This window comes from Podarcis bocagei (genome assembly GCF_964188305.1).
Source record: "Podarcis bocagei genome assembly, chromosome: 12".
NCBI lineage: Eukaryota > Metazoa > Chordata > Lepidosauria > Squamata > Lacertidae > Podarcis > Podarcis bocagei.
Genome location: NC_138137.1, coordinates 23,660,872 through 23,688,432, shown reverse-complemented (window position 1 = coordinate 23,688,432; position 27,561 = coordinate 23,660,872). Strand labels below are relative to the sequence as shown.

General features: G+C 41.3%; 1 protein-coding gene across 8 annotated transcripts in view; it reads left to right on the top strand.

Annotated features, from left to right (window-relative positions):
* CREB5 (cAMP responsive element binding protein 5) overlaps positions 1-25,743 on the top strand; it is a 268,384-nt gene extending 242,641 nt beyond the window's left edge. For 7 of the 8 annotated variants that reach the window (XM_081164724.1, XM_081164722.1, XM_081164723.1 and 4 more), the window contains 4 exons: positions 12,126-12,443; positions 19,223-19,450; positions 22,408-22,516; positions 25,379-25,743. In XM_081164724.1, the coding sequence (XP_081020850.1) occupies positions 12,126-12,443; positions 19,223-19,450; positions 22,408-22,516; positions 25,379-25,542 (819 nt within the window). In that variant the 3' untranslated portion in view covers positions 25,543-25,743. Of the gene's footprint in view, positions 1-12,125; positions 12,444-19,222; positions 19,451-22,407; positions 22,521-25,378 lie in introns of all 8 variants that reach the window. The other variant, XM_081164725.1, reaches the window with a different exon arrangement.
* The last annotated feature ends 1,818 nt before the right edge of the window (positions 25,744-27,561 follow it).

The window sequence follows — 27,561 nt, the reverse complement described above, 5'->3', positions numbered from 1 at the left end:
TGCTGCTTTTCATGTCAGCATCAACAACATGTTTAACCTTAATGCTCCATTGAAGCTTAATGCTGGATGAACGTATACAAAACATCAGGAGAAATCTCAGGCTTGAAATATAGGGTGTCTTTTTGCTCTGTTGCATAGTATATGTATCTGTTCATTTAAAACACACACAGATATATAACAACCACCGCCACCCCCAAATCCTTAAATTTGGTCCTTGGCTAAGCAGTATATTGAAACCTGGCTCTCAATTAATGTCTGTTCCATAAACTCATAACAACCTACAGAAAGCAGTTCTTCACTGTATGCTGCTGAATATATATATATATATATATATATATATATATATATATATATAATCAAAAACAAGAATAATTTGGCAAGGGGAGGATAGAGAGAGTTTGACATTCATTACCTGCATATTTATTCTTCTTTTTTCCAGGCCATCTTTTGCATTTATTGTGATGGAGAAAACATATTGAAACAGTTTTGGCCTTAATATTTATAGATGCTGAATGCACATTAAATTAGTGGCAAAAGAGGAATGGGATTACAAGTGTTTTGTAACATTGCACTCAGAAACTAGAAATAAAGAGAGGGGAAAGTTGCCAGCACATCTGTATTTGTTTTAGATCAAGACATAAGGAGAACGATGAGATTGCAGAAACCTGGTCAGATGGCACAAACAAGCAGAGGCATCATCATGAAGAAGAGTCTAAAGAAGGAGAGGGGGGGGGAATCCTGCAGACATCCATTAAAAAGCCTGGGCCATTTACAGATATAATGTCCCAGCAAAGTAAAGTCATTCAGATAATGTGGCTTCAGAGCAGACATTGGCAGCATTCACAAATAAGGGGATGAAAACTCTGGTCATTTGTTTCCTCCTCACACAACAGCAGGAAGAACCGGAGGCACATCCTTCAGCCCTGCACTCATGTCAGCAGTATTTCAAACCCCATCCCCTGGCGTTGCGGCACTCATCTCACTTTACTGGCCGAGGGAGCCGGCGTACAGCTTCCGGGTCATGTGGCCAGCATGACTAAGCCGCTTCTGGCAAACCAGAGCAGTGCATGCAAACGCCGTTTACCTTCCCGCCGGAGTGGTACCTATTTATCTACTTGCACTTTGTGCTTTCGAACTGCTAGGTTGGCAGGTGCAGGGACCGAGCAATGGGAGCTCACCCTGCCGCGGCGATTCGAACCGCCGACCTTCTGATTGGCAAGCGCTAGGCTCTGTGGTTTAACCCACAGCACAACCCGCATCCCTTTGTTGTTAGGACACCCCTATTTCCATTGGAGAAACATTGGAGGGTATGAGACTATATTCATGCATGTCATTAAATATCAACAAGGGAAATTTCTAAATGATAGGCAAGGATAGTGCCCTTGGGCACCCCAGTATCTACATATACCCAAGCCAATGATGTCACCCTGTAGGGTGCTGCTAGCCACCCTCAGAGTACCACCTTGTGAAGAAGACAACAACTCTTCCCTTGCCTTACGGCACAGTCTGGTGAACACACCTGGGCATCCCTTGAGCCGCCATCCCTTGCGTGGAATCTAGCAAATGAGTTGGTATGCCAAAGCGATGTCTGCCGCTGTGGAGCGACTGTTGCAATTGCTCCACGTGTGATGTGCATATTTCACAAAGTGGTTCTGAGTCACACCTGGGAATAGGTCAGCTTCTTCTCTTTTTCCCCCTCGTCTCCCGCTCTCTCTCTCCCCCCCCCCTTTTCCCCCCTTCTTGACTTAAAGAGGATCGCTGTGACAAAGTTTGAGAATATGCGCTGTGGAGTCATTAATGAATCCATTTTGAAAAGTCAGTGCCCTTCAATTAGCCTGAATGGAGGGAAGCAGATGGGATTCCTATCCTCGAGGGAGGCTATTGAAAGAGATCACAAGAAATACCACATTGGGCTGATTTATAGGAGTAATTATAAGCTTCATTTGCACAAAACTATTCAATGTGGTTGCAGTGAGAAAAATGAAGAATGTATGAAATGCTGTTGTTGTGTTTCCCAAATAATAATGGGATCATGTGTCATATAGAGTCTCAATTCTAAATAATTTAGAAGAAAAATCCAGGGGGGGGGGTGTGCCTCAGACCCAAACAACAAGGGTGAGCAAAACAGCCTTCCAGGATATCTTCATTAAAACTCTTAGAAATGCCTGTGTTGTGCTCAAACCTATTCCTGCTGCAGAGGCGTTTTCTAATTCTATCTGTAAAAAAGTTTGCTGGGATATGAGTTTAAAAACAGATTTTCATACGAAACACATGTGTGCAAGTAGCAGCGGAGATCTAAAATGAATAAAGCGATAGACATAGCCATGGAGATTGCTGTTCCGATTCCAGGTAGAGCCATTCTGATATGTGCTTGCGCCATGCCATTTAAAAGAAGAAAACACTTAGCTATATCAGTAGAAATATGAAGGTCTAAATTAGAAGTTTGTGGGTTTGTGTGTGATGAAGAAGGCATTTCGTATGAGCAGAAGCAAGAAAAGCAACATCTTCTCACTCAAAGCAACTGAAATGTGCCCAAATGCACACCAGAATCCAAAGTACAGTCTGCTCCTAAAATCTTCCTATGCCAATCGTTTTGATTAAAAAAAAAAATAGAAAGGCAACTCAAAGAGAATAGAATTAGTAAGGGACTGTGGAAAATTGTGGAGGAAGTGGTTGCATGAGTTTTTATGGCTCCTATCGGATATTGGTGTAGTTTCTGACTTAATGGACGGCATAACTTCCTATGGCCATGTCTTCTTGCAATTTTTTTAGAGTTCTAAAAGTTTTGTTTCACTTTTAATTTAAAACTTCCCAAAAAAGACTAATCAAGAGGATATACCAAAAAAAAAAAAAGGCATTTCCAACTGACATACATAAAACACAGTCCTATAAAGACTTGTCTTTTCAGCCAGGCTTTCTCCGACTCATAATATTGGTCTTTGTTTTTACTGAATTCCTGTTTTTAACCGGTTTTTATAATACTGCTTTACTAGTTTTTATACTGTGTCTCTGTTTTGGTGCTACTTGTATTTTATTTTTTCTATTTTTATGCAGCTTGGGTTTTAAAAAAAAATATTAAGCAGCTGAAAAATGTTTTAAAATAAAATAAAGAAATTAAAAAACACACATTCCAGTGCATTCCACTGCTGTAGATCACAACAGCATGGGGAAATTCATCTAGTCTCATAACTAATGAGCTATGGAAATAAAGTCACCACCCAAAACCAATGTCCCACCATTTTGACCACTTTCGCTTTCACACAGTGTTTTGTATTCATTCTTCAATAACGTTCTTCATCTTCCTGTTTTCTTCTGAAAATTTTTTCTTAAGCGAGAAACACAGTAAAGCAACTTCTCTGCCCATTATGTGCAGACTGCATGTCATAATTATAGCACTGGGTCATGCTAGGATAAGGGTGGCGCTAAGAGAAAAAAGTTACAAGGCTTCTAAAAATCAAATGCAAATTCTGAAAGAAAATATGTTATTTCCCAAATGCTTACCTTTTTTTCTTTTTAAAGTTAGCTCAATCAGTAGAGCATGAGACTCTTAATCTCAGGAGATTTTTGCATTGCAGGAGTTGGACTACATGTCTCTTGTGGTCCCTTCCAGCTCCAAAATTCTATGATTATATTATTATAAGTATTTCACCCAGGTGTGTTTGAAAGGGAGGAATGAAGGATATGAATAAAGGGGGTGTGTGATTCATATATATATATATATGGGGAAATTGTGCATGAAAATGAATAACATAGTGAAAGTAACCTAACTTATATTAGGGGAAATTGTTTGCAAAAGCATGTGCATTAGTCAAAACACTATAGAAAATTGTGTTTCTGAGGAGAAATTTGCACTGCACCATGAGGATTATGTTTTTAAAAACGCAAGTTGCTGTGGAAATGTGAAGAACTGAATTTAAGAGTAGAAAAATGACAAAAGAGAGAGAACTACAACTGACAATTTCTTCCATCCCTAATTCTGGGTAAATTTTGAGGAAGATAGACATCACTAGAAGTCTACCCCCAAAACACAGAAAATTCACTTGTCATCTTCCATAGTAAGGCCCTTTCGCACCAAAAGATGTGATTGGCATGCACTGTCAGAGCAACACGGCTGAAAAACGCTTCCGTTCCTCAATTTTCCTGACACCAGCACAGCTTGACTGCACCTTTAAGCCCTGCGCTGATAAGTAGGTGGACTGAGCAAATTAATAAACAGCTCTCTTTGCTGCCAACTGGAGCACCATCAAAACATGGGATAATTTATCTCTCCTGGCTTTAACCACAGGAGGGAAAATAACTAGAAAAGATGCAGTCACCTTAACCCCCTTCTTTGAACCAACCACCACGGAGTCTGCCTCTCCCACAACCTGCCTTCTACACATTGGCAGTCTTCCAAGGAGAAGTAGCTGTACGAGAAGAACTTATTTCATTTGCCCAGGCTGATAGCAGATAAGCTCTTAGACTGTGGTAAGATGCAAGCATTCTGTGGGAAAGGGAGATCATCTGTTCCACCGGCGAGGCGCGTTCAGATCCGAGGTTGCCACAGCTTAAGCCCGCAAGATACTTGTTAAAATGAATGGGGTGTGTGATGTGGTTTGCTAGCTTAATACTGCAGTGTCTGCTTTCTCCAGTGGTATCTCTGCTTAATGCCAAACAGCTTTAGGGCTGCTCTGATAGGGTTTCTCTCACACACACCAGACAAGAAAATGTGAACTGTTCTCTGTGTCTGTATAGCCATGATCTCCAAATAATCAGTAGAGCTGTTGCAAGTTTTCCTGGCAGTGGGTATAGCAACATTGTATACAAAGATCTAAGGAAGGGTCACCTAGAGCTGGGTTTCCCAAACTTGGGTCTCCAGCTCTTTTTGGACTACAATTCCCATCACCCCTAGCTAGCAGGACCAGTGGTCAGGGATGATGGGAGTTGTAGTCTAAAAACAGCTGGAGATCCAAGTTTGGAAAACCCTGACCTAGAGTCACATGTAATACCTATCCTGAACAAAGACTGCAAAAGAGTTGACCTAGGCTCCATCACATCTGCAGTTTTCCCTACTGAGTTTTGTTAAATTTGAGCTTGTCCTTCATTCACTGTCTTTGGACTACTGGCCGTATCCCGGCACTATCCTCCTTTCTTTCGGGTTTGTGGTCCCGTTCTTTAGCAGTGAGAAAGGAGGAAAGAACTAGACTCATTAAGATCCATACGAGCTTCACTATTAAGTTCAGTGGCATGCGGCCTACACCAACAAATTATTTTATTTCGTTTTCTTCACAACATGTTGCAATGGTTGCAAAATCCACTTATTATCTTCTTTCCCCCTCCACCCTGCACAGTTTGAAAGAGGTGAAGCTACTAAGGGAAGCCTAGCAGCTTTTAGATGAGGCTTCTAATAAGACAACAAATTGGGTGTTTTTGTAGATATTACTGCTGAAAAACTGTGCCAACCAGTTAATGGCGTCCATTTTGTTGCTATGAGGTATGCCCATTAAAGAAGGAGACTCTCTGGTCTTTCAGAGTTTACAAGCTTTCACCTCCACTCACAGCACTTAATGACACATTAATTTTCCCCAACGTGAGTATGGTTTATGCTTGGACTGGGTGGATGATGCCTACTTGATAGAATCCTGCCAATTTCGGTCAGAAATTCCACCCACATCGTGTTGCATTGTGGACTGAGCAATGCCCCACCCATAGAACCAAATCCTTAACATTGGCTCTCCACTCTGACTCCCATCCAGATCGGCCCAGCAGTTCAGGTCATTGTTCCAACTGCTGTAAGTCTCAGTGTTGGAGAACAGAAGGGGCACAAGATTAGCAAATTAGCATTGTCTAAACTAAGACATAGACCTTGATGTGGATTTTTGGAACGGCCGTCCCCCTCTTGAAATCATTAGGCGTTTTCTGTTCAGAAAAGAATGCTGTTCCTTACATGTCATCATCATAAACAGCTCTATCCATTTCTGAAATGTCATCGTTAAGTATCTTCAGTTCTGTTGCTGGATAGAGATGAATTATATTCAGCTTGTATTTTTTTTACAAATCTTGAGTGGAATTCTGGTTTACAAAAAGCAGCTTCATCTTGTCTGCCTCTAAAGGGTTTGGTGGAGAAGCACGGGATAAGATTCGTTCCTGTGCTTCTTCTGCATCTCAATGCATTCATCTTAAAAGGCAATGAAATATCAATATAAATGTATTTCTTGATTTCTTTATTTACTTATCGAAACATTCCTTTCGACAGAAAATATCCACATGGTAGCTAGCGCCCATTACATGATTTTTTTTTTTATGAAAGGCCAAAACACACAGCACGATCCAAATGTCAGAAATCAGCAGCAGTCCATCAAAACATTGGATAATAGTAATAAATAAATATAAATCTACACCTGCACGTTCCCAAAGCTTGATGGAATAGCACTGCATTAGCAAGCCACCTAAAAGATTATGGGGGAATGTGAGATGCATGTGCTTCAGTTCAATCCTGTTAGGGCCACCACTGACACAAGCCTATCACTGTACATAGAATCATAAGAGTTGGAAGAGACCCTGGTGATCTAGTCCAAACCCCTGCAATGCAGGAATATGTAGCTGTACCTTATGGGGAATCGAACCTGCAGCCCTGGCATTATCAACACCATGCTCTAACCCACTGAGCTAACCAACACCAGACCATGTGTTTATTATTATTTATTTCATAAAACCCATACACAGAGGCTTGATTGTAAAAAACCTCAAGGAAAATTCACAATCGTACTTTAAAAGATACAAAAGTTAAACTACTAAAAGAGGTTAATTTAAATGTATCAGTAGTTGTCTACTGTCTAGTAACCTTGCTGCAACATGCAACTGTTTTTGTAATGCAATTTCAAGTTTCTTTGTCATGGATTATCTAGTTAAAACCTGGGGGCAGAAGATGTTGCCTGGTTTCATTATAATGAGCTATACATGACCTGCCCTGGGATTCCGTGGTAAAGGCTGGGCAATAGATGTCTCTAAATACATATATTTATTTAGTTGTGCATGTGAGGAAATATCAGTAGGCTTGGGGGACCCCAAGGTTGATTTAAGTGCAAATATTTTCCTTTAAAAAAAAAAAAGCGTTACATGGAGGACCTCTAAAAACAGTTCAGTGAGGTTTGAGTATGTTCTGTAGCCTCCAAATACAGCCTGGTCATTGCTGGGGGGTGGCCAGAAATGTGTGGATGGGACATAGCTGTCAACTTTTCCCTTTTCTTGTGAGGAATCCTATTCAAAATAAGGGAATTTCCCTTTAAAAAAGGGGAAAGTTTACAGCAATGGGATGGGAAGCTGAAATGGAGTATCATGGAAAAGGGCATTGCTGCCTAGAACAGTAAAGAAGAAGACTTTGCATGGCAGATCCCACTTGAAATATTATGAATTAGAATCTAAGCAGCACTTGGCAATATCAAAGACGTTTTGTCTACATTATTCCAGTAATGCTGGCTAATGCATGTAAGATAATTTGATATTGCAGTGACCATGTTGCGGGTGGTGCAATGTCGCTTTATTTTGCAAAGCCTTCAGTTTTTCAAAGGTCTTAAGTGCCTGTTCTTAAAGGCAGAAGAATAAAAATGTTTCCTCAAATACTTCTCATTCATGGCAAGAGCAGGGTGTGTAGTTGTGTGTGTGTGTGATAAATGTTCTGCAGGGGCTCCGTAACACTCCTGTCAATGGAGCGCTGACCTAAGCATGAAGTTAAAGAGGGGCTGGGCAGTTGCTGTTGTTGCTATGGGATAAGATGAGGTAGATAGCTGGTCTCTTACCAGAATTTGGATCCAGGGCAGCTGGCCCACCCTCCCATTGGGAAAAGTGAACAAGGAGCTTGTAAAGTACAGAGACCACATACAAATGACCCCTATTGACAGAAACCAGCTGCACGTCAAGCTTCTCCCTGCCTCTCTTGATTTGCAATCTCAAATAAATAGATGTGGCTGAAGGGTCTGTGGAAAGAAAACAGAATAATGTATTCTACTGAGAATCAAATTCACAGCTTTTATATTTGTGTGTGTGTGTGTGCATTTGGAGCTGGGTGTTCCTTCACACATTAAGGTCTTTTTCATCCCTGACACTTTGGGGAAAGGGGAAGAGAGTTTGGGGAGTGTGCAGTTTATAATGGCAAATGGTGCAATTCACCATCAAAGTAGGATCATTTGGACAAACAGTGCGTGGGCACATCTACAGACTAATAGTCACCATTTATAAAAATTCTGGCAAATAGGGGTTTGTGGGAGTTTTATATTTGGGCAGAATAAACACTCTTTAATATAACGTTACTGGCCTTTTACCAAAATAGTGGTAGTTATCCAACCCTTTTAATGCCACAGATTTGGCTTTGAAAAAGAATGCCTTGCTTGAAAACGACTTAGATTGGTGTATTTTTCTATATCTTTCCTTGGTGAGTTCCGTCAGCTACTACCACCAGCTATTTTGTGGCTATGATAGAATTTGTGTTCATTTTTTTAAAAAAAATAGCCTAAACGAAGAGATCCTCCGTTTCAGTGTACAGTACGTACAGCAAAGACCGCGGGCAGCAGAGCTGGGTACATTTTTGTTTTGGTAATGGAGGTAAGGATGAATTAGAATTCCTTGATTAAGTTGCTTGTTTTGCTTTTTGAGTGGCCGCAATGCTTCTGTTTTTCAGTAAGTTAATTGGGGACAGATAACCTAATTTATGGCGCAGTTGTCCAAAGTAAAGATACCAGATCTATAAAACAAGTGGGAGGGGTTTTTTTGCTTTGCTTTTTGGCTGAGAGAGTTTTTGTACATCGTCATCATGGCCAGGTTGACCAACCTGTGTGCCCAAATTGGATTCCCGGTGTAATGGGGAAAAGGAGGGATATTTAAACATGGTAAAACTCAATTAGTCAGTCCTATTGACTTAAATAGAGACGAGCATAGCTAGGCCGGTCAGTTCTGGATTAGCCAAAAGTAACTCTCTTCCAGGGATATCACCACCACAGTGCCTGAAGAACCCTTCAGATGGAAGGGAGTCTGTTCATGCTGGTCTCTGTATATGCTGTGTGAAATATAGTACATTTTAATACAGGGGGGCAGGAACCTGAAGCCATCCAGATGTTATTGTTAGACTCCCAGCTGCAACCAGCTCCAGCCACCATAGCCAACAACATCTGGAGTGCCACAGTTCCTCATCCCTGTTTAAATGGATGAAAACTCAATATTGTATTGCTTGCGTTGGATTCCTGAGTTACGCATACTGAGAAACTAAGGTTACCAAAGTATTGGTGTCTGCCGCCCTCCATATTTTCTTCTTTATTTGTTGCTGTTGTTTTTCTGAACATGAGGGGGACGTGCAGCAATCTTGAGTGGGTGAAATGTTGCATTTGGTCTCTTCACCAACAAAAGTGATCCTGGGTCAATAGCAGCATACCTCCTCTGCGTCTGCACTGCCACCTGATATCTCCCCTCCATTTCTCTCTTTTGCAAATTACATTAAGTTGCAAGCCCTCTTAAAGAAAAATGTGTGACCATGTTCTACAGATCACTGTGTGAATAAGGGTTGTGTAGCAGTAGCCCAAGTCAAGGGGGAATCTAGGGGAAGACTCTCTCTTTCCCAGAAAATTCCTCACAAGTGGAGAAAAATACGTTTCTCTGAAATAAGTGGTTGTTTGGCAAATGCCGTGCTGTTTTTGGATGGTTATTAGGTGAAAATGTGAGATACGCAAAGCAGATAAGGGGAATCTTGGTGTTGAAAATGAATGCAGGCTTTTGAACTTTGAACAGTACTTTATAGCACAAGAAGCAGCTAAAGGTTATTTTAAGAATTGAGTTCTGCCTGTGATACTTTATCAACACTTGTATCACATATTTTGTGCTCTTCTGGCTTCCGTCCAGAGCCTGCCTGCATGTGGTGAATTCTTCATGTTTAAAGTCTGGTATGGAGGAATTCTTTCATCTGATGTGTACGGCAAAACTGAATGAAATGGATATCTGAAATCTGTTGATCACACGAACTGAAACAAAACAATCCTATTCCTGGAAAGAGATCACTTTATGCCCCTGAACCAGAAGGCATTAGCCATGTTGAGTTCAAAACAGGAGGTTGGTAGCATTGTTGCCTTTTCATTACTACGGAAATTGATTATTCCACAATAAGTTAAGTGAAATCAGAGCTGCTGCACCCAGGCAGGTTGACATATTTCACCTATATTAAAGCTGAAGAATTATCCCTAAGGTAAAATAAAAGATGAGGACTGCTTAGACTACAATGTGCATTTAATGTTTGGTTGCTCCAGCAAATATTTCAATATTCTCACCATTGTTTTTTCCTTAATGCCAGCAATTAACCTTTTAGTCTGATGGAAACAGTTGCTGTTTTATTTGAGTGTGGCTGATAACTTGTTACATTCCAGGCTCTTAGGTTCTGAAACAGAAAAGCACATCCTATTGTTCAGTCCCTGGCATTGTCAGACAAAAGCCACACCAGACATTTGGAGGAAACTGGATGAGTGATTTGTGCTTCCTTCATCCCCACACTTCCGAACTTTTTCCAAATAGGAGATATGCACGTCGACAGAGACAAACCTCAAAAGGAGAAGCTAGAAATACTGGGTTTTAAAACAAATTTCATACGGGAGCATTCCAAATTACCTAATGCATCAGAGGCCATTAAAATCCAATTAAGCAGACAAACAAACAAATCAACATTCAATTTAAAACATGAGGTTTTCATGTAAGCACATCATGCCATTAATATGTGTGTGTGTGTGTGTGTTTCCAATGGAACCTCAGCATAAACAAAGAAGGCAAAAGTAAGAGCACAGAATTACTAAAATATAAAAGAAAGAAACCTAGTGGGTTTTCTAAAAAGACGTTTAGCTTTGGATGTGTTGAATCCTTGTTTAAATGGCATTTTGAATATTTTCCTCCTCTTTTTATGAATCAGGTATGTTTGTGTGTAGATGAATGGCGACTTTTATTATTTAATACCAGGCATAGTTGGTGCATATTTTTATTGTAACCATATACTAATTGATATTTATAGAATAGTGGCATATTAAGAGCCTTTTAAAAGATTATTGATTTTTATTTAAGTGTTGTTGTGCCTTTGCTATTTGAATTGTTATTATAAGACACCTTGGAATAAATAATAGTTTTATTTTTAAGAACGGTATACAAAATATCACAAACAAATACAGCTTTGATCCAGAGATCTAGGGTGTTTCATCTGCTAGCAGAAAGAGCCTTTAACTTACTGAAGGGATATTTCCAACCAAGCAGATTTTGAGAAAAAATGTCTCCAAATCCAGAAAAGTTACTCCGTGAGCACAGCCCTTGAGCAAGTCCTTTTTATGATCCACAGTGGTTGATATGCTGAAGGCTGTTATAACCAGTGGCGTAGCGTGGGGGGTGCAGGGGGGGCCAGCCGCACCGGGCGCAACATCTGGGGGTTAGGGTTAGGGGGCGCAAATCCACGGGTTAGGGGGCGCAAATTACTTGCCTTGCCCCGGGTGCTGACAACCCACGCTACGCCACTGGTTATAACCAAGCTCTGTTGTGGTGCTGTAAGGCCCACCATCTGCCACCAGCCCTCATTTTTACCTCAGCGCACAGTTCCTTGGATTCGAATCTATGTTTACACTGAGGTTCCACTGAGCACCCTTTAACAAAACAATTCCTACATCACCATATGGTTGCATTAAATGGCTGTGCTTTAAATGTGAGAATATTGTATTGAATTATTATTTTTTTAATTCCATTTTCAGCATCCTATTCTCAAAACGCTTGAGGAATAATTTGGTGTTAATCAGTTAATTTTTCCAGCACTTTTTTGAGTTACTCCACTGCTTTCTGGTGTAATTTTGGTTCTGCTTCCCTCAGGAATATTCACATTTCCACCTTCAAATGAGATTCTACCGAGTGTTTAATTGTGGCTGCATTTTTGTCAGTTAACAAAACCGACAACGGTTGCGACAAATCTTAGCCGCACATAATCTTTATGAATAATTTTCTGATGATTTAATGGTTGTCTTTTGTCACGCTGCTTTGAGACCTTTCTTTTGTAGACAGCGGCCAACAAATGCAAAGAACGAATATGACGTCTCCTCGCCTGTGGACTGACTTTATAAACAAACTCTTTTTTTGTGTTGCAGAGGTTGAAGGCAGCATTGACTCACCATCCTGCAGGGATGTCAAATGGAAATATGAACAGCATGGGCCATATGATGGAGATGATGAGCTCCCGACAGGACCAGGCAGCTCACCACCATATGCACACACATCCGCATCAGCACCAGGCGCTTCCACCTCATCACCCGTATCCACACCAGCATCAGCACCCAGCGCACCACCCTCAGACGCATCACCAGCAGAACCACCCCCACCACCACTCTCACGCCCACCTTCATGCGCACCCAGCGCATCATCAGACCTCGCCACATCCACCCCTGCACACAGGCGGGCAAGCACAGGTAGAACTTCCTCAAAATATATTCTGTGATATAAATTCGGGTTTAAAATCAAATGTTTGCATTGTCTTTTATGTTGATTTTGATTTTCTCCAGCTCTTTCTGGAGGGCCGGGTTTAGGTTTGATGAGGCCCTAAGCTACTGAAGGTAATGGGGCCCTTTATATGTCCAGCTGTCCTTTGTCAACAACAAATTGTTGCTGTTTTTGTGCTGAAGATATGCTGCATGGTAATTTATGGACCTAATAGGTATCTAAAGCCATTTGCACATGTTGCCGTACAACCAGTCCATGCAGAATGTAGGCACCCTGTATATAGAAAGGAACAAACCAGTGATATTTTAGGGAGCAGGCTAGCAGGCGGGGCCCATTACTTACATCACAGGAGCAAAACAATGTTGCTGTATGTAGGTTTTATTTTATTTCTTTTTTATCTTAAATTTTGGAAATGTACATCCAGGTTTTTTTCCCTTTAATTTTTTTGGGGGGACCCAAGAGAGTGGGGCCCTAAGCTATAGCTTGTTTAGCTTATACGTAAATCTGGCACTGCTCCTTGGCACCTTCACTTTATATCAAGGACTATTTTTTTATTTAAAAAATCTTCATCAAGGTGGACATTGTACTTCAGGAATCTATGCCAAAAACCTAAAGTGGATTATATTGGGGTAGAAGTTCAAACACGTTTCTAAATGTAGGTATCATTGCTTGCACCAGCTGCCACCTTCCAAAGAGCTTGAATCAAATTTTCAGGTTAAAGAAGTCTACGGTTATGAATATAGCTCAAGGCAGGTCCACACTTTATGCCGCAGGACCCATTCCTGTGAGTTACAGCAGTGTTTCCCACAGAGAATTCATGTGTCTGCTGCCATACAGCAGCTGCAGAAGTGTCCGTCGCATGAGGTTTTCAGCTGTTCAAGTGTATTGCTGCAAAATGTCTTGAAATAACTAGCCTTTCACATGTGTTTTGGGGCAAGATTTGACCATGTATGTGCCATGGTTTGTTTGTTTTATATACCATAGCAACCTACATGTCATTACTATAAAAAATTTATGGATGTTACGGAGAATCAGTCCTATAGGAAAACAACATTTTTATTTTTACCGTTGAGGGTTTTTTCAATCTCAGTGGGATAAAATTCACCAGGTTAATGCAATACCCAGAGCAAAACTGAAACCAAGCTGAATATAAAATTAAACATTAAAGTTAGATGTGAAACAACTGAGGAAGTTTGCATGAAGTTTTTTTCTCTAGAATGCCATCAAGATTTAAACACAGCAGAGGAGCAAAGCCGATTAAAATTATTATTTACTCACCTTTCATCCTAAAGTCCCTGGGCAGATTCCAACAATCTAAAATACAACATTAAAAACCATTTAAAACAACCTGCAATCCTTTTAAAAAAAAAGTCTTGGTATCAAAGGTGAAATTATACATTCTGTATATCAGCCAATTTTATTGTATGTAGTCAAAGGCCTTTACAATGGACGACAGAGAATAAAAGCAAAACTTTCATCTAAAATCATATAACGTAACCTGTAGCAGTTAACAATATAAAGGAAATTTACAACATTAAAATTTAATATTGGGGTGCATTCACATAGCTGGAATGGAGCTTCTTGGCTACCTGGTGTGTAATGTACTGGTGTTTATCTGCTAGGAGTTCCTATCACTTCCTGTGCAGATCGACCCGGAAGCCAATTAAGAATTGGCGATATAAATTTTCTTCTGGGTGTTGTGTACAGGGGGCAAATCAGCAGATAGTGTGTAATGTCTTCTAACTGAGGAGATCACATTTGTGATCCATATGGAGAATTCCCCAGTATCTCCCCTCTAAATACCGTATTTTTCGCCCTATAGGACGCACTTTTTCCCCTCCAAAAATGAAGGGAAATCTGCGTGCGTCCTATGGGGCGAATACAGTCTTTTGCTGAAGCCTGGAGAGTGAGAGGGGTCGGTGCGCACCGACCCCTCTCGCTCTCCAGGCTTCAGGAAGCTATCAGCAAGCCTGGGGAGCCCTGCGGGAGTTCCCGCAGGGCTCCCCACGCTGCGGATAGCAGCCTGCTGCACGGAGGGCGGGGCGCGCTGAAGCAGAGCGCCCCGCGCTTCGGGCAGACATCGGGCAGCCCCACAAGCTCGGGGGACAGCGGGGAGGTGCAGCACCGCCATCCAATTGTTCCCCAACCTAGTTTTTGGGGGGAAATAAAGGAGAAAAAATTTCCTTTATTTCCCCCCCAAAAAACTAGGTGCGTCCTATAGGACGGAGCGTCCTATGGGACGAAAAATACGGTATGCCGAGAGCATCTGTTGGAATCTTAGTTCTACAAAGGTCTTGCATAGTTGTGAGAAGGTCATAGTCTTAAAGTAACAGGACCTTGAGTGATTGGTCTTAATTTGGGGGTACCAAGTAGAGTAACGGACGGCAATTATGGATGCTCTGTCTTGGTTGGCATCCTAATCAAAAATCCAATTTCTAAGATCACGTGGGCTTAAAAAAACACACACATAAGTTACAGGATAGTGACAAATGGTGCCAAGGTGAAAAGTTGTGGGACTCTAGAATGATAATAAGTAATACCAGAGAAAGAAGAAAGTGAAATCATTAAGAGAGGGATCTGAATTTCTCATTGCTTGGAATGCAATGTTTGACCCACTAGATAGAAGTTTGAAGGAAGCATATATACAAGATGGACACTAACTAACAAAAGAAGCAGTGCAGAAATAATTGAGATGGACATAGCCAATTGTCATTTGTGATTTAAAAATATATATACCGGTAGATTGGCCCTTCAGTAGAGACTCTTGTGTATGAAAAGAGATGGTGGTGATGGAATACTACCAGCTTTGACAGTACTGATCTACACTTTCAGAGAGGAACAACTGAGATGCCTGGAATCAGTTCTTCCATTCCTCAGAAGAGGTACTCAACAATGCAACACTCAACAGTACTAAGAGTTTGTACATGAGGTCCTGATTTAGGTAAAAACTGTGCATGTGCAGCCCTCAACTAGATGCAGGGCTTTTCCACCCACACTGTGCAACACGCTTTGCACACATGGAACTTGGATCAGGAAAGGCAATCCATTCACACAAGACCTCTTTCCATATGCAGATTGCCTTTGCCAGGTTATAGCAGTTATGCGGAAGTTCATCTTACACCTATGAATTAAATTCCATTTCTGTGGTGTATGTATTTAAGATTGGTGCCTTGGGAGAATCAGGTACAGTCCTTCAACTGCCCGTTCAGAAATAATTGTTACCAAACTCCAAGATAATTACACCTTCCTTCTAAACAGATAAAGATTTAATATTTCCACATGGAAGGAGGAAACAACAGATAACGGCTGTTGCCAAAACCCACAAAGAGCAGTCTCACGGGCTTTAGTAGAAATTGTTCCATTTCTGTAGGACATGTAAAAGTGATATTTGTTCAAAAAACATTTGTGCGGTGCTGCTTGGAGGATGGGTGGAGATTTTAAGATCTATAGGTCAGGTAGTTCCCTGGACAACAGAACAGTTTGAATTCCTCAAGGGAACACAAAAGCAATGACACTTTTTGAAGAGGGCATTGACTGGGATAAAAGATGGTTTGAGTGAGTAATAAACATAAGGTTATTGCTTTCAAAATCCATCTATAATTCCCCTCAGTATTGGCCTCTTTGGGGGGTCAGACTGCTTCAGCAGACACATTAATCTTATGGTACACTTTACTAATTATTAACCAACTCTTTCTATTGAACCAAATACTTAAGTTTCAAGGTTCATGTCAAAACCAATGCATGATCTGAATTGCTAGGAGCTACGCTCCCCTTTTGCCATAACTTTGATTATTTTATGCCATGCCCCTGTATTAAATTTCAAAGTTTTCAACAGCCCTGCAGAACCTAATGAATTATGGGGTTGCTAAAATGAATGGCTAAAAATATAGCAGTAGGGTTATAAACAATTGGAGAGACATACAGGATCAGGGATCAAGGCAAAGCCCAGCCAATTTAGCAGTTCCCTTTCTGTTCTGCTCTGTGCCGGCTGGCCTAATTCAGATATTTCACACATGTTTGGTTTTAATACTGAAATTTCTTTCAGATGAATTTCCAATCAGAAGAACTTTGAGACAGCAAGGTTGTAATTTCCTGGACATAGCTGGTATTCAGCCCTTGCAAACAGCATCCTGGTGGAAATCACTGAAATGTCCAGGAAAATCACTAAAAAAATCTCAACAACTTTGCGCCACCCCCAAAAGGCCATTATATTATATCTTGTTGCAAATTATACATGGTCGGAAATGTATCTTGTTGCAAATTATACATGGTCAGAAATGTGCTAACAAAAAAAAATTATATATGATGGTATTCTGTGTCCTTTTTAATTGATTTTGCTACATTATCTACATAACCAAACACATTCATGTGTTTCAAATGAGTCAGAAGCTCTAAAAGCTGCAGTCTATGCACTTCCATGATCCTCTGTCATCACATAAGCACAAACAGTGTCACATTCCTCTCAGCCTTTGGAGCATATACTAAATAAGACATCGCTAAGGGCATTGGCATAGCCATGTTGATGCACCCAGAATATGTGTTGGGCAGATTTGTAAAGAACTCATCCATGTGTTGAATGGAACCATGGAGTACATTTACCATGTCAGCGGGCAACACTGAGCTGGCGTGTAATGTGGACTGAGATGCAAGAGCTTCCCTTCTGTGGTAAGCTATCAAGTGATTATTTCACATACCCTGCAAGTCTCCCAAGAAAGCTGGGACATCCCATTTTTTTTCTTGTGAGAGAACGGCAGCCATTTTGGGCACGGTGATCTCGTGCAATTTTGCACCGCAATTTCTCTCCAGGAAAAAAAACGCTTTCCCCCCAGGGCCGTGATCTTGTGCCTTGAAAAACACATGTCTGGAGGCTCCATGCCCCCAAAATGTGCTTTTCAAGAGTCGAGTTGCAGCATGAAATCATGCGAGATCACAGCGCCCAAAATGGCCACCCTTCTCTTGCGTAAAAAATGGGTAGGTGGTTTCCTGGTTTTTGCCTTCAAGGTTTTGGAGGGTATGCTTCCAGCATATGCCAAACTTTGGACAGAACCGTTCTGGCCACATTTTCTGCATGTTGTGTAAGTTGGTCTACCTTTTCCTGCATAAACAGTGAGGTACATGAGCCCTGTTTTTACCAGGGTTTGTCCCACCATGTCATCTAAGACTATTCAGGCAACAGAGGAACAAGAGGCTGAAAAAGAACACATTTTCACTCAAGTAAAACAACATTAAAGGAGTGGAAAGGGCTGTTATGTATAAGAGAACCAACCTGAGAAGTAGAGACAGAATTTACAGCTTGAATTAAAAAGGGAGAAGGCAGAAAGGCTTGTGCAAAGATGTCTGTGTCCTGCAGTGTAAACAACAAACCTTTGATGGCTCAGAAGGTGTTGCTTGTGGCTTTTGATGTTGGACTGACAGTTTAAAAGAGACCTTTGAGGCCTTTACATTTCAGGTGTGTTGCTGTAGAGGCAACATACATATCCCTGCTGGAAGGGGCATCTGGCATTACTCAACATTAGCTTCTCAAGCCAAGATGGGGGTGATAGACACTGAGGACCAATTCACAGAATCCAGGAAGAAGGCTAAAATGTGAGGTGGATGGCATGGGGCCTGTGCTTGGGCATACAATAGTAATTTCATTATGAAAGCAGTGATTGCCTTACTCGTGGCCAAACAACTTGGATTTGCTACGCGTGCTGCCATTTGGCTTTTACTATTTGGAAACCAACCAGCAGCTGAAAGTTGTTGTGGTGTCACTGTAAAATTTTTGAGTCTAGGCACATTCCCAAACTCAGATGGCAAAAATGTTTGGAGCAGCCTGTGTTCGCAATCCTTCACGACGTTCCAGAAGGTTTTGCAGGGATTGCTTACTTGAAAGGATCATGTCGTGCTGGTGCAAAGCTAGGAAGCCAACGAAGCTAGCTCACTGGCCTAGAATTGTCCTCCCTGGTGTAGCAGCCATGAACGGGTTGAGATGGAAAGCAATATGAAATCCATCATGTGTCTTATGAGGTGTTCCAGTTCCTCACAGAACTGTCACATTAATGGTTCTGAGAACTTAATTTCTTTTTAGTTCCCATAAACTCATCAGTGAATCACCTCAGTTTCCCCAAGAAAATGGAAAAGGGGGATAATAGGACACCCCTTAATTGCCCACTTGGTTCAAAGCCTGCTTCCATCTTAAGATTTATTTATTCCTCATAAATCCAAAGCACAGCAAATTAATGGGTTGTTACCTCAGGATAGCTATCTGTGTAAACAAGACATGCAGTGCAAAGGAAAATGCACGCCTTTAAATTAGGAACAAAATTAAGGGTCCCAAGGCTCCTTCTGTTTCATGATTAATGCAAGTCACTGGTGTGATTTAGATGTTTCACATTTGAACTGACTGGCTTTTTTAAAAAACTGTTCTTGAAATGAAACGAAACATTTTTTTAATACGGTGGAGCAAAATAAAATAAAATAAAACATCCTCTCTGCTGCAATTCAAAAAGGCCATTTTCCAAAACATCTTCCTGGTCCATGCAGGCTGTTAGTCAAAGAGTAATTTAAGGGCATCTGGTAGAGTCTTTGAACTTCTGCCACTCTCATATCTTGCCAAAATGTCTGTATTCAAAGAACATATCCCGGTCGTATTTTTTATTATTATTACAGTTGATCTTTATTATTATTATTACTATTATTCCACAGTCAGCTATGGTGTCATCCCCTTGCTGGCTACTTAATTAAGATCAGTTATGTTTCTCATTAGGTATCAGCAGCAGCCCAACAGATGCAGCCCACACAGACAATACAGCCGCCTCAGCCCACTGGGGGGCGCCGAAGGAGAGTGGTGGACGAAGACCCAGATGAGAGGCGGCGGAAATTTCTGGAACGAAACCGAGCAGCTGCCACACGCTGCAGACAGAAGAGGAAGGTCTGGGTGATGTCACTGGAAAAGAAAGCAGAAGAACTCACCCAGACAAACATGCAACTTCAGGTGCGGGCTGCTGTCTAGGACATGGCTAGGACACAGAGAGGCTCTGTTTGCATCTTGGGTCACTGCTGCACCAGCAAGACCTTCTTGACTTAAACTGGTGCTGCTACACTTTAGGCTACTAACACAAACACAGAGAATCTGAACAATATCTATCTATCTATCTATCATCTATCTATCTATCTATCTATCATCTATCTATCTATCTATCTATCATCTATCTATCTATCTATCATCTATCTATCTATCTATCATCTATCTATCTATCATCTCTGTATCTAGGGACGCGGGTGGCACTGTGGGTTAAACCACAGAGCCTAGGACTTGCCGATCAGAAGGTTGGCGGTTCAAATCCCCACGACGGGGTGAGCTCCCGTTGCTCGGTCCCTGCTCCTGCCAACCTAGCAGTTCAAAAGCACGTCAAAGTGCAAGTAGATAAATAGGTACTGCTCCGGCAGGATAGTAAACGGCGTTTCCATGCACTGCTCTGATTCGCCAGAAGTGGCTTAGTCATGCTGGCCACATGACCCGGAAGCTGTACTCCGGCTCCCTTGGCCAATAAAGCGAGATGAGCGCCGCAACCCCAGAGTCGGCCACGACTGGACCTAATAGTCAGAGGTCCCTTTACCCTTTACCTTTACCTCTGTATCTATCTATCTATCTATCTACATACACACACACACACACACATTAACCAAGAAGAGTGTCAAGATTTGGAAGCAGGCTCACATATAAAGACATTCTGAGCAAACAGCATGAAACAACACCTTTTGTTCATTTCATCTTTGATCAGGTATGGAATGGATGTTTAAAGACAGTAAGTAATAGATGAGTGATGTGCAGAGAGAAAGGAAGCCTTTCTCATCTAGCCTGGGCCTTTCTCCTTCGTACTACCAGACCTCAAAAGGAACGAATGATCTTCACCCTCCATTTTAAGTACAGAGCCATGGTCTGAAGTAGACTAAACTCTGCACCGATCATTTTTCTCACCGCAAACAGTGACATCTTAAGACAACCTTGTGTACTAATAGCAAATTAATTCACAGGATGCCAATCCTTATGTACCCAAAATGGCACCGCCCACCTACAAGAGAGGGAATCGGGAAGATTGGGTAAATCCAGAAGGATAAGGGGGAGGGGACTGTAAGGTGGGAGGGAATACCAAAAGGGTTCAGTGAGGACTGTGCGCAATCAATGGGCACAAAATGGGAAATTCTTGCGTGCAAATCACATCAGAATGAATGCAACTCATTATAAGATGGTAATATGCAAAGGATAATTTCCAGGTGGATTGCAACTTGCCCATAAGAAAAAGGGTTCCCCCTGTCTCTGTTTCTTTGTCTTCTATATGGTCCCAGTTGCACTGTAGGACATTGTAATCTAGACAATGTAATCTACACATTGTAATCAATGTGCTGCAGCTCAATATGAAAGAGGAAAGTTAAAAATTCATAGATTTCCCTTTGTTACAGGATTTCTTACTAATGAAGATGAATTTGATAGTCAGAAGTGTTCTGCTGGAGTTGGAATAATTCGTTTTATTTTAAAGAAAAAGTGAAGCAGAAAATCTATCTGTTAAATTTATTGACACCAATTGGGATCAGTGCATACCATATGGCAGTAGTTTGGTGACAAGCCGAACCTTTTATATAATATAAAAACTGGTCGTTTCTACCAAATTAATATGATTTCCTGCTTGCAAAAGCAATGAATGAATTAAAATTCAATTGTAAGCATGTGTTTAATGCTACATCATATGTCTGCATGTGCAAGCTAGAGACAAGCACGTCCGATTCGCAACAGTCTTTTCTGAATTGGATGAATATAGTCTGTATGGATTACGGGGATGATTTTCGTCACAGCAGTCATTTCCATGCCTTATTTCCATCTCTGATTCATTGTGTCTGACCTTGCTAGCCTAGCCAATACTGCAGAAGAGATAATTTTTCAGGCGAGCCAATAGAGTCATTGTAGTTCTCTTTTAAAAACAGTTACGAGTTTAAGTTTTGATAATATTTTTGCTCCTTGAATGGAAGAACCCCTTCTGTGGACACAATTCTTCTTCTGTAAACAGAAGCTTCTTCCATTTCCAGAGCAAAACACGAGGCTCCAATCCATTTATTTGTAGCTAAAGCCTTTTCTAATATCGGGCCTCATTTTCAAAGGATATTTGTTGCAATCCTGAGCTGCTTGTATACTGTAATATGCACACAGAGCTCATTCACATGAGAGGGAGAGGAAGGGAGCACTGTGTATACATGGGAGCCCATTTATTTATTCATCCATCCATTCATTCATTCATTTATTCATTTATTTATCTATCATCTATCTATCCATCCATCCATTCATTTATTCATTTATTCATTTACTGTATTTAGATCTCACCCTTTCCCCAAAGGGGAAATACCCACAACAAACCTGTGAGATAGGTTAGGCTGAGGGACTGGCCTAAGGTCACACCCAGTGAACTTCATGGCCAAGTGAGGATTCAAACCCTGGCCTCTTTAACCACTACACCATGCTACATTTGTCAGAATTGGGTTTTGTTTTTTTAAAAAATGGTTACTTCATTGTCAATCCACTGCTAAATATATACAATTTAATTTAATGTGTTTTTTTAAATGGACACAGAGCAGCAATCTGATGCTGGGATCCTAAAGCACAATCCTAATGAGCAGTAGAGCTGCCTCATTTGCTGTGGTTGTCGTGCTCTAGAGCAATAATCCTATTAAGACTGTTTTTTAAAAAAATAAAATGAGATGGCAGATACACAGTAGACTTTAAGGCACATGGCAGGATATGGATTTTGTCCTAGTATATCTACAATGAAAAAATAATTGCATGAAGATTCAAACTGTATGCAAGCCTACTATATTTATGACTTTGAAAAGCATGCAAAGTTGTCTCCTCTTAAGATGTATACATCTGTTAAAGTAAAAAAATCTCTTCTCTCCTTCCAGAATGAGGTTTCCATGTTGAAAAATGAGGTAGCACAGCTGAAACAGTTATTGTTAACACACAAAGACTGTCCAATAACAGCCATGCAGAAAGAATCGCAAGGATACCTAAGTAAGTAGGTAACATATTTATATTATCATAGGTTAAGTACTAATGATGCGCTTCTTTTTTGACCTAACCTCTCAATTTCTAAACAGTCTCCTTCAACCATCTTTAGGAATGGCATGAAGTTAGCATGGAGGAAAAGCACCTGCGGTGAAGCATGCTAGCAACCAAAGCTTAAAATGGCCTGGTTTGCACGCAATGTTAAATGGGAGCAACAAGCAACAAACCACAGCTTGTAATTACATGCAAACTCGAGCCCGTGTGTTGCTATAAAGCCAAACCATCAAAGTGAAATATGAGCTATGGTTTAACATTATGTGCAAGCTGGACCAGTTCAGACTTAGAGAAGCCTCAGTACTAAAATATACATGGTAGGGGCATCTCAAAGGCCTCAGAATGTCCAGTAATGCCTAGCCCTGTTGTTCTTATTCTGGGCATTGCACCTTCCATATACAATCCTATATCTATACCTATTCAGAAGTAAGCCCCAATGCACTTGGGAGTAAGTTGCATGGGGCTTACTCCCAGGAGTGGGTCTAGGATTACAGTCTAAACCATAAGTTTACTGTTATTTTATTTATTTGCTTTCTTGTTTGATCAACTGGCTGTCACTGAGTTCAAGTCTTCAAAGGCAGGGTATAATTTAGAATGATAAATACAATAGAAATGCCATATAGGACATTAAAAGTACAGGAACAGCTAGAGATGCAAGAAAAAAATATTTTGAGACTTGGGGGGGGGGGAGCATCAAAGATTGCGCCAATTTACATGGCAAAGCTGTACCACTTCAGGCTGCAGCGGAGGGCTCACATAGTTGGAATAGCCCCCCAAAAATGAAAGAGAAAAGCCAGGACCACATAGAAAATCACCTCAAACGCTTCTTGCTTCTTGCATGGTTTTATTATTTTCTTTGCTTCTCTGTATGCAAGCCCTTACCTGAAGTGGTACTGCTTGGAAGTAAAACATAGCCTCTGTTGTGCACCTAGCAATATGAATTATGAGCGCAACAAACCTGTGTTTGCAAACGTTTTAATTGACCACTGTAGATTAGTCCACTGATGAGGTGCTAGTGGACAGAGTTTTGTGTACCACACAACTTTGCCCTTTGTGGAAGTAAGATTCAGCTGCTGACTGGACTGGGGAGGGAATTATGAGCGCAACAAACCTGTGTTTGCAAACATGGATGTCATACTGGTATACTTATTTGAGAGCTCAGCTGAGCTGTGCTGCCAGTTGGGTGTGTATATGGCGGCAAACGTAGGTTTGTTGCTATATGAGGTGCCCCACAGTTGTAGTTTAGTGCAAATAAGGTCGGAATAAAGCCCTAAACATGTCAGGCCCCCAAATACCTGAAAGAACGCTTCCTTCCTTACAGCAGCTCTCAGGTGCTAAGATTGGTGAAAAGAGCCCTCTTGGTTATTCCACTGCCCTCCTAAGCAATGGCGATGGTGACCTGAGAGGGGGCATTCTCTGTGGCGGCCCCTAAGTTGTGGAACTCCCCACTGAGGTGTGTCTGGCACCTTCATTGTACAGATTTGGGTGAATGCTGAGGAGACACCTGTTCGCCTTGGCTTTTGGTACCCAAGACATATATTTTTAGGACCCACCTTATTATTGTAATTTTAAGTTGTTCTTAACATTGAAAATTGTGTTTTAATATTTTGCTGTGTTTTAATTGTTGGGACCTTCGTGGGAAGGGCAGGTAATAAACTGTAATAATGCTGCTGCTACTACTCAGCCGCCCTGAGCCCAGCCTTGGCTGGGGAGGGCGGGGTATAAATAAAAATTATTATTATTATTATTATTATTACTACTACTACTACTACTACTACTACTACTCGGGGCTGCTCCAACTCATTACTTCTCTTCATCTCAGGAGTGAGGATCTCTTTTACTCCCCCAGAGACAGCAGCATCCATAAATTCCTAGGGCCAGAGAAGACTCCAGAACCAGCCCTACCATTAGGCAAAATGAAGCAGCCACCTCAGGCAGCAAATGCCAGAAGTCAGGCAGACACGGGCTGGATCTACACTGATCTGGAAAACGCTATTGAGAAGCGGAGAAAAGCTCTCAATGCAATTTTATAATGCATTTTTTACGTTTTAATTGACCACTGTAGATTAGTCCACTGATGAGGTGCTAGTGGACAGAGTTTTGTGTACCACACAACTTTGCCCTTTGTGGAAGTAAGATTCAGCTGCCAAGTGGACTGGGGAGGGAATGCCATATTGTCCTTCCGCCCAGGGAGCAGTGCCTTCCTACAATACTCATACTTCCAGATTCCCATGTATCTTTAGAGGTTCAAGGAATCTGGGACTAGCACTGCCTTCCTTTCCCAGCTTCACCTCGTTCAGACCCCCATTAAAGTGCTTGGAAAGGAGACAAGGCAGCCTGGAGAGGAGAGGCCACATACTCAGTGTTTTGCTGGAGCAGCTCTGACTTCATGAAGATGATACGCCAGTACATGCAAGTAGCACGGTGATGATTTGCTGTGGACACTGAGGTATCATTATACAATCCTACAGTTGTCTACTTGGAAGCAAGTCCCAGTGAGTTCAGTGGGTCTTACTCCTATGTGAGTGAGTGAGTAGAGGATTGCCGCCTCAAAATGCTTAAGGCTTAAGACAGATATGTACTTTCTAATCATAAACTTAATAATAATAATAATAATAATAATAATATGTCCTAATCTGAATATCTGGGTTCTGGATTTCCTCTCGTTGTGTGTTTTGTGCCATTTACACTCTGCTGCCTGTTTAGCAGCATTGTAATATTCTGCAAAAAGTGGGGCAAATGGAAGGGTAGTGGAGGAGAAAGTGAGGTTCCTCTACCCATGTCGACTTGAGCCTTCATTTGTTCCTTTCTCAGGTCCTGAAAGCAGTCCTCCTTCAAGTCCAGTCCCTGCCTGCTCCCAGCAACAAGTCATCCAGCATAACACCATCACAACTTCATCAACGGTCAGCGACGTCGTCGGAAGCTCAACCCTCAGTCAGCTCACAAGCCACAGAACAGATATGAATCCGATCCTTTAAAACCTATCGGTCAGGAACTGCTATGAAAAAGTGATAGGAAAATATCAGATTTCCTTTCTGGTTTAAAGGCATTTTTTTTCCTCTCTCAAAGTTATCTCAGATCTGGAGGACTCTTCAGCCCCCAAAAGACTATGAGTTCCAATTTTATAGTTTATAAAATGTCTTTTATACTTAGTAATAATAAAGGGAGTTATGCAATGACTATGCTATCAGCTTGGGAAATGCATTGGTGCTTTCTCCGGTTTTTCTGGTACCAGTTGTTTGTTTGTATTCTTTGTTTGTTTGTTATGTTTAAACCAAACTGTTCCTGTACATAATGATGTTCCTTCTCAACACTGCAAGTTGTTACAGCGGAAACGTGTTAAATGGTCACTTATTAGCCAAAACAAGGCTTGAGAAGCATTAAGCAGCCACACACTGTCAACTAGGCATAATTGGACTATAAATACACGAAGAAGCCTGGTTGACAGCATAATTCATTCCTTTCTTTCTTTCTTTCTTTCTTTCTTTCTTTCTTTCTTTCTTTCCTATAGCACCAGGCTCTAAAACACATCCGTAGCCTTGCATATCTATTTTCTGTTCTGAAAAATGTTTCCATACTTTACATAGTTATCCGCTCAAAAAAGCAAATTGTGGCAATGCACCCAGCTGGTCCTGCTCTCCATCTCGTCTCCCTTTGTCCAAGCTGTTTATCATCTTCTCCATGCATAGAATTTCACTTTTCAGTGTGTTGTGGCACCAAGTTTCAATTCTGCAGAATGTTTGGCTCCCCCACCCCCCCGCCTTTCCTTTTATTTTGGTAATTCTGGTTTCCTTAGCCTGCTTGTTTCCGGATGAATGTTTGAAAACATGCAGGTGGTCTATGTAATGCTCCAAGGGATAGAAATCTTGACCCTCCCTGGCCATTCTGTCACTTTCTTAACATTCTCTCATCCAGAAATCCAAAGCCTCTAGCCTACCACCACGATGCCATTGAAATGATTTTTGAGCTTCCACTGAGTTTTCTGACCCTGTCCTTCCCTCTGCACCTTCCGTTTCTGTTCACAACCCTCATAGCTATTGTCCTCCTTTTAAAGCATCTTTATTGTGCTTAATACTAACTCTGCAATCCTATACATACCCAACTCAGAAGTACCGTATTTTTTGCTCTATAAGACTCACTTTTCCCCCTCCTAAAAAGTAAGGGGAAATGTGTGTGCATCTTAAGGAGTGAATGCAGGCTGCACAGCTATCACAGAAGCCAGAACAGCAAGAGGGACTGCTGCTTTCACTGTGCAGCGATCCCTCTTGCTGTTCTGGCTTCTGAGATTCAGAATATTTTATTTTTTGTTTTCAAAAACTAGGTGCGTCTTGTGGTCTGATGCGTCTTATAGAGTGAAAAATACAGTAAATCTTGTTGAGTTCAGTGGGGTGTTCTCTCGGGCAAGTGGGTATAGGATCGCAGACTAAAGTTCTTATTCCTATTTCTTGCTACTTGCACAATTTTCTGTCAGTATTCAAGAAACCGTAATGCCTCCAGGCCCACCAGCCATTTACCCAGAAACAGCTGCTTGGTCACTGTTTTCAATAGCCACTTATCCACAGCTGCACTGACTTTTGCTTTGTCAAAAAAAAAGGGAGGGGAGAAAAACCCACAAGGGGGGAAAAAACCCCTCCTCATACATTTTATGTATCCTGATTTAGTGTTTTTAATAAATAGTAAAAGTTAAAAGCAGTTTAACCACAGGTGAAGTCTGCTTGCAAGTCACCAGTGCTAGGGAAACTCTTGTAAGATTTTTGTTGTAAAAATTCATGGCATAAGAGGAGGGCAGATCTCATTATGTAAGTCGCAGTTTTCTGTGGCGTTGCCAGTCAATAAAGAGCAAAACATATGCCCAAATCCAGGAAACTGGGCGTAGGGATGGGGGAGGAATTTGCACAACTCAGATTCCGAAGCAGAGTCACTGGATGTGATCCGGGTGGATCATGACCGGGATTGGATCAATGGTCCACTTCAGAATCTGTAGTCTAGCAGATTCC